This window comes from Puma concolor, chromosome C1 (assembly GCF_028749965.1).
Source record: "Puma concolor isolate L17-30 chromosome C1, mPumCon1.1.hap2, whole genome shotgun sequence".
Lineage (NCBI taxonomy): Eukaryota > Metazoa > Chordata > Mammalia > Carnivora > Felidae > Puma > Puma concolor.
The window spans coordinates 8,994,123-9,002,111 of NC_141674.1; the positions used below are offsets into that span (position 1 = coordinate 8,994,123).

The window sequence follows — 7,989 nt, forward strand, 5'->3', positions numbered from 1 at the left end:
TGACATTTGGGTGCCCCTCTTGTCCCTCCTTCCCCTGCCTGTCCAAGTGCAGAGCAAGGGTAGGAGTGCAGTCCAGTAGCCTAGATCAGACCACCTGGGCAAAGGTTCAGCCTGAACTTGAGATGCCCTCCATCCTTCCAAAGCCCGGGGCCGTGAACAAGGGAGGCAGGACGCAGTGGGAAGCCAGCATCTCTGCTACACGGATCTGGGCTCATTCCGCCTCCACCACAGACCAGACCGGCTGTGATGCTGAGCCAGGGACTCACCCTCTCTAGGACTCTGTGGCTTCAAGGGACAGCTTGCAAAGAAGATCCTTCCGTCCTGATGACCGAAGCAGGCTCAGCTGTGGGAGAGGCTGTAGCCTTGGTGGGCGGGGCAGGGGCTGGGTGGCCGTAGTGATTGGCCAGAGAGTGGACTGCTCAGAGAGCGCTTGGGATTGGAGGCCAAGGGGTGTCGGCCTTTCCTGGGGAGTGGGACCCGACATGCCTCCACCCCTATGGCAAAGGCCTTCCCTCTTACCTTACTAGGCCATGTCCCACCAGCCCTTCCCTTGCTTTGGTCCTCATTCCCCCCGGGACCCTCTCATCCTGCACTGGTCCAGGGGCCAAGGGCAGCAAGTGAGAACGTGGCCCCTTCTGTCTCCTTTCTTCCTGGGATCTAGCAATCGCCCGGGACCCCGAGGCAAAGGCTTGGGTGCCTATTCAGCTGGTGTGGGCAGGCGACAGGCTCTGAGTGGAGTTTCTGGGTGCTCCCCAAGCAGGAATACGTGGAAACTGGTACCTTGTCTTGGGCCTCCAGACCTTGAAAACCCAGACACTTGGGAAAGCTGTCAAGGGTTTTAGCCCACCTTACCATGTCCTAATTGTGTGACCTCAGGCAAATAACTCAACCTATCTGGTTCTCGGTTGCTACATCTGCAAACACTGGGCTGTTAGAAGTATCAATATAGTGTTTTAGAAGGACTTCGGCTCAGTGCTTGGCATTGAATGGCAGATATCAGCTAATACCTTATTATTATTGTCGGTGTTAGTTATGTTCTTCTGTGGGGAAAACTTATTAGGAGTTAGTCACAGAGCAGGCTTGGGGAATAGAATCTGGAAAGGGTTCTTGACCCAGCGTGGCCCAGGGCTCTAAATAAAAGGGCTGTCTACTCTGGAATGATGGATTGAATACAAGGGCCAGTGAACGTTTTCCGTGAAGGGCCAGACAGTAAATATTTTAGGCTTTTTGGTCGTATGGTCTCTGTTGCAGCTACTGAAACCTGGCGTGGTAGCAAGGAAGCCGCCACAGATTTGTACATCAACCAACGAGAGTGGCCGTATTGCAATACAGTTGCATTTATGGGCGCTAGAACGTAAAGGGCACGTAATTTTGCGTGTCACAAAATATCATTCTTTGAACACTTTTTTCAATCATTTAAAAAATGTAAAAACCCTTCTTGGCTCACAGGCTGTCTGTACAAAAACAGTAGCAGGCCAGATTTGACTCATGGTACTAGTTTACCCCCACCCCACCCCCCACCCCCCGCCTGATTTAACAAACCCTTGTGTGGAGCTTTACGGTGTAACAGGCCCTGTCCTGAGCACCTTACAAATATCCAGCCATTGAATCTTTGTGACAGCCCTGGGAGGTCGGCTTATAACTCCCCCTTGATATATGAAAGAAAGGAGGCACAGAGAGGTTAAGTAACTTGTCCAAGGGCACACAGCTAATAAGTGGTGGAGTCATGATTTTGTACCCACGTGGGTGTGGTTCCGTGCTCTTGGCCGCCAGGCTGGACCACATCACCCTGTGCTGTTGGGGTGACCTTAGGAAAGCCACTCTCCTCTGGGCCTCTGTTTCCTTATGCGAAATGAGGATGGAAATCTTACCCCACCTCCAGGACTATTTGGTGAGTAGTCCCACCCTCTTAGGGCTCCCGCTCCAATGGGAGCATACAAATGCTAATCACAGAAATCACGCAGAATCCCGCATCCCGAAAGCGCCGTGTGTGGAAAGCAGGTGCAGGTGTGGGCAGAAGCGCTGTGTAAACTGGGAGGGTGCTGAGGCCACGGGGGTGCAGAAGGGTGCACGGGTGTGAGCAGGGAGAGGAAGACGAGCCGGCTGATGGGCTGACTGCTCTTGCTCCTCTCCTGCCTGTCCAGCTTCACCTGCCTGCTGACAAGGCCCGAAGTGCCCCCGGCCCCGAGCAGCAGCACCTGCTGACCACAGCGCCCAGCTCCAGCAGCAGCTCCCTGGAGAGCTCAGGCAGCACCGCAGACGGGAGGGCGCCCACCGGGACCCGGCTGCCCGCACCAGGCACGGAGAAGGCCGCCGGGTCTGGGGAGGCCTGGGCCAGCTCCAGCAACTCAGGTAGGATGGGGGAGCCCATCTGGCTTCACCCCCCGCGTCATGGCTCTTCCTGGTTTCTGGCTTAGCCGGCCCCTCCTGGGCCTCCCCCGTAGGGCAAGGCCTGAGCTCCTAGCAGGGCATTGGAATGACTGTGTGACTAGCCTGGGCTCGCCCCCCAGCCTCTTCTCCCCGTCAGATGCAGCACTGGGCCACAAACCTCTCTCGTTTCTCTGAACCTGCCAAATCTCTCCCACCTCTGCCCACGTGAGTTCTTCTACCAGGAGCACCCTCCCTTCTAGACAATCCCAGCTTATTCTTCGAGTCCCCGATAGCCAGGAAGGGAGTTTCCCTGCCTGGTATTATAATACATAATATGTAACATAATATTATATATTGATATCATATTTTCACACAATTATTACATATTGTATAATGCTTATCGCATAGTATATATTATTAGATAACATGTAGTATTATAGTGTTATATTCAGACTTATTATATTTTATAGATGGGGAAACTGAGGCCCAGAGAGGTTGAAGAGCTTGTTCAGGGCCACACAGCTAGTATACGGAAGAGCCAGGAATACCCCCTGGGCTTCCAGGTTCCAGAGCCCTGGGGTGGAACTCTGGATGAATAAATGGTGTCTTTAGGGCTCCACTCACTGTGGGCCACTGCCCAGTCCTTTGGACCTGAAGGGTCAGGATTGTGGGGACGTCGTGGGTGCTGGAGAAGCCCAGGCCCCATTTACACAGGATACATTTTGCCCTGGACCCGGTCTGTGACAGGGGTCCAGAAAGCCTGGGGCTTCCTTGGTGTATTTTGTAGCGACAGGCAAAGCCCACTGGCCTGCGTCTGTCCTTCTCGCCCAGGCTGGCGGGAGGTCAAGGAATGACGGTGCGCTCGGGTCCTTCCCGGATGCCCTCCTGACCGCTCTGGTGCCGTGAGGATTCGAACAGGCTCCTTAACCCTGCCTCAGTTTCCTCATCCGGAGATGAGCCCAGCATCCCCTTGGCAGGGCTGCAACATCTCTTCCTACCTGATTGTGGGACAGCTCCCTCCCTCAGGACCGCTCCTGCCCCGGCTGCCCCCTGCACGGAGGCGCCCCCACCGCCGTGTTCCCCTCACCAGTGCGATGTCTCGTCAGCGCCCCCACCCAGCCCAAGAGCTCCCCAAGGAAGAGACGTAGCCCGTGGTCCTAAACTTTCGTCGAATGAGGGAGCGGAACTCCAAATACAAACCCCTGGTCTTTGTCCAACTCTTGGTTTCATCTTTCTGATTTCCTGGTGACACCTCTCCTGCAGTCATCCTGGCCCCTTGACCATGTCTGCCCACCCCTTCTTCCTCCTCCTCCTCCTTCTCTTCCTCCTCCTCTTCCTTCTCTTCCTCCTCCTCCTCCTTCTCTTCCTCCTCCTCCTCCTTCTCTTCCTCCTCCTCTTCCTTCTCTTCCTCCTCCTCCTCCTTCTCTTCCTCCTCCTCCTCCTTCTCTTCCTCCTCCTCTTCCTTCTCTTCCCCCTCCTCCTCCTTCTCTTCCCCCTCCTCCTCCTTCTTTTCCCCCTCCTCCTCCTTCTCTTCCTCCTCCTCCTCCTCCTCCTCTTCCTCTTTCTCTTCCTCCTCCTCCTCCTTCTCCTCCTCCTCCTCCTCCTCCTTCTCTTCCTCCTCCTCCTCCTTTTCCTCCTTCTCCTCAGCCTCCTTTTTAATGTTTTATTTATTTATTTTTGGGGGGTGGGGCAGAGAGAGAGGGAGTCTGCCCACCCCTCCTACACCCTGCCACTTCTCTGTTCCCCACCCGACTCTCTGGTGTCACCCGCACTCTCCCCTTCTCTCCTCCCACCCAGTCACCTCTCTCTCCTGTGGAACGTGTGGCTGTGCCCCCTTGTAGTCCCCCATCCACCCCTGCAATGTCTCATTCACCATGTGCAAAGGCCACGGTGACTGGGTGACATTTGGGTGCTATGGAGGCTCAGGGTGGAAATTTCCTTGAGGCCCCATGAGTTCAGCCCTCCCTCCCCTGGCCTGTCTGGGGCTGTTCTGAACACAGCAGCTCACTGGCCCCATCCTCCTTCCAGGCTTCCCTGGAGTTGGAAGCGAATGTCCGTCCGGCCCTCCCCACGCACCCCAGACAGCACACGTGTTTGGGGACTTGGCAGGTCCCTGCAGGAAAAACAGGGACAGCTCTCACTCTTGGAGGGGTTATCCCGTGTCCCCTCTCAGCTTATCCAGCATTCAGTCCCTCACCAACTAGCTGGGAAACTCAGATGCCCCCAGGGCTGGGCGAGCAGGTGGGCCGGAAAGTAGGCAGATATCCTGGCCTCAGTGGTGAGGACAAACCACCCCTACCGCATTCTGGAATCCCAGATTTAGGAAATCACAGAGGCAGGCCTACCCGGAGGAGAAAGATTTGGGGCAAAAGAAACGATCAGGCTCAGTGTTTCCTCTCCACAAAGGAGCAATTTCCAAACCCTTTGATGTCTTTTTCATGTTACACAGATAAGGGGCCAGTGACAGAAGGCTGTCGCCTTTCCAGAGTTGGTTTGGTCAGGACTGTGGAGGCTTCCCGCACTTAGGGGAAAGTAACTCACCCTGGTCGCTTGATCACTGTTCTGTCCCGTGTACTTCCTGCCCCTGCTCACCTCTCTGAATCTCTGTGGGGGCATGTTTTGTTCCTGGAGCACCTTCCCCTGCTTTGTGAACTGGCTCCTCCCACCTACAGGGTGAGTTGGGCTGGGAATTACTTGGCAGATGAGGACACTGGAAATGCAGGCAATGAAGGTTGAGTTGCCCAAGATCACATGGCGGAGCTGGGCTAGAACCGTGGCCTGTAGGCTCTTCGCCCGGTGCTCTTGACCCTCTTGTCTTAATCTGTCTCTTGGGCAGGGGACAGACTGCGAAGACATCCCCCTGCAGACCCCTGACTCGCTGCCCTCCCCCATCCTGTGTTCAACAGAGCCTTCCTCTGGCAGCCACGGGACCCAGGTCAACGTCACATGCATCGTGAATGTGTGCAGCGCCTCCGACCATGGCTCTCAGTGCGCCTCCCAGGCCAGCTACACGATGGGGGACGTGGATGCCAGCTCCTCCGGCTCCCCAAATGACGAGCAGGTCCCCTTCTCCAAGGAAGAATGCCCTTTTCAGTCTCAGCCGGGGGCCCCGGAGACTCTGCTGGAGAACCCAGAGGAGAAGCCCCTGCCCCTTGGTGTGCCTGATGCTGGGATGAAGCCCAGTTAGCCAGACTGGCTGGCATGAGTTGTGTCACGGCCGAGGTGGCTGTTCCCTGGTCCTTCTGGGCCCCCACCCCCCAGGACTCTGGCTCTTTCTGGGCCAAATTCCTTTAGTGGCCTTCGCAGCCTCAGCCTTCCTCTCACCTGCTGGCAGAAGGGTGAGGCAGGGAGAATCGTGGAAAACCCGTCCTGCACGGTGTGCTTCCTTCTAGAAGGCTGGCTGACATGCACGTGCCGGGCAGCCTGGGGCCGGCGCCTGCCTCTCTGAGAGCTGTCCTCCAGCTGGCCCTGTGAATTGGGCTTCTGGAGCCCTTATTTTGTTTTTTATCCTTGGACGCTTCCCAGCTCTGGCTTCCTGGGAGGCCCCAGCATCCCGGGGAAGAGGGACTCTGTGTGAGTCATCCACGGAGAAGGGGCAGTGCTTTAGCCGGAAATGCTGAGACTGCAGGGTGCTCCCAGCGGGGGCGGGGAGGGGGATGTCATCGATCGGATGGTTCTATTCAGGAGGGGGCGGCCACCCCTGATGGGGACAGGGGTCCCCCAGTTACCTTGCACCACCTCCAAATCTATTCCTGCCAGCTTCACCTCTTGAACAATGATGTGAAAACGAGACACCCTGAGGGCCCAGCCCAGCAACCTGCGCGAGTATTGTGGCTTGGACAAGATGGCAGACCTCTAACCGAAACATGGGGCAATTAAAAAGCAAAACAAAACCCCACCACGCATGCAAACAAGCCAAGGAAACGACAAAGCCGATCTCGAGAGTTTGCTGTTCTCTGCTTTTGACCTTCACTCCCGATTTACCTATAGCTCCGGTGCAAGGCCACACCTCCTATCAGGGAATTTCAGGAACCGGAGATGACTGAGGCTCCCCACAGCCATCTCTCTCCTCCTACCTCAGCCTGGACCTTCCTCTGCCTCCCTGGGAGGTGCTTTTCCTCCCCTTACCCCCTTCACTGTTCCTGGAGTCCCAGGCCCCAGGGAAACCCACGGGGCCACTTGGGTATTGTGCCTGCCATGATCTCGAGTGGATGTGAGATGCTGAGAGCCAGTTTTGTGTGTGTATGTGTCTGTCTGTCTGTCTGTCTGTGTCATGTGCTGTTGGTCTGTGTAACCATGTTGTTGGGTTGAATGTCCTGCCTGAAGCAGCTCAAACCAACAATTTTGTCAAAGGATTCTTTTCCATTAAAAAGTCAGTCCGCTTCCCCCAGACACATGCCCCAGAGCCCCGCAGAGCGTGGACACGTGTGGCCTTGACTGGATTCTGGAAGGAAGACGGGACTCCTGGAGAAGCCAGTTGGGGCCCAGGGACTCGGATCCCTTGTTGAAAAATTCCACTGGACTTGAACTTGGCAGCTGAACTTTTGGAAGGTAGGAGAGTCCAGTCATTACCATCAAGAGAAAGTAACAGCTTTCCAGAAAATCCGGATTCCCCTAGAGTCAGGATATTCTACTGCCTCGACCGGCCAGGGTCTCTGCCCACATTGGACGCCGTGTGGCAATGGAGCGTGTCTGCCCTCTGGTGGACCATCCTGGGAGGGCCTCAGGCCTCACTGCCATTTCCTGGGGAAGCTCTGAATTGGAAGGAGACCTCTCTGCATGTGACCTCAGTTCCCAGGCTTGTGTGGATCCCAAGACAAGAGTTTGCACCGTATACTGGACAGCGTTCCTGCTTGGAAATAAACCTTTTGTTTGTTACGCATTGACTCCTGGCTCTGGCTTCGGGTCTGAGCTGGGGTTTGTCCGTGGTCCTACTTGCCCGCCACCAGCGCGTAGGGGGAGACGTTGCCTTGGCCACTGCGCTGACAGGACCTGAGAAGCACCCCCAGAAGCATAGCTGTCCTTGCTGAGAGCCTGGCTGCTCTCTCAGGCTCCGAATCACTCAGCTGGCCTCTGAATATGCCCTCATCACATGCCCTGTCGCCTCAGTGTCCTTAGCCTGCTCTTGGGGTTAACTGGGGTCGCTGCAGATCTTCTTGTCCACATGCAGCCCCCCCTGCTCACTTAAGGGAGTAAGGTTCTGGCCTCCAGGAGGCCCCAGTGTGGTGACATCTATGAGGCCCGCCACAGGGTGCTCAGATGAGCTTGGGGACAGGGGAGGTGCAGCTCAGAGAACCGCCACGGGAGGGTTCTGGAGGTGACCTTTGATCTGTTTCTGAGGTGTGAGCCGTTTTCCAGAACAAAGGGTGGGGAGGAGGTTGCAGGCACATGGAAAGGCCAGGAGGGGAGGGAGACCCAGGCCCTTGAATTCCTTAATCCGACCTCTAGATCACTCACCCTTTTTCCTGGGCCACTGTCACTCCCCCAGCACTACCCTCTTCTTTCTTGGTGATTTCCTGGGACTCCTCTCCTCCTGCAGCCCCGCCCTCTACCCTATCCCTACCCTAGAGCAGGCTCGGCAAAGTCCACGTGGTAAATATTTTCCACTTGGGGGCTCTT

At 56.0% G+C, this 7,989-nt stretch overlaps 1 protein-coding gene across 1 annotated transcript in view; it reads left to right on the plus strand.

The window, feature by feature from the left end:
* Window positions 1–7,252, plus strand: part of TNFRSF1B (TNF receptor superfamily member 1B) — a 33,231-nt gene extending 25,979 nt beyond the window's left edge. Inside the window, exons 9-10 of the mRNA XM_086715704.1 lie at window positions 2,145–2,352; window positions 5,277–7,252. Of these exons, the coding sequence (XP_086571830.1) occupies window positions 2,145–2,352; window positions 5,277–5,557 (489 nt within the window). The 3' untranslated portion in view covers window positions 5,558–7,252. The remainder of the gene's footprint in view (window positions 1–2,144; window positions 2,353–5,276) is intronic.
* Window positions 7,253–7,989: the final 737 nt, after the last annotated feature.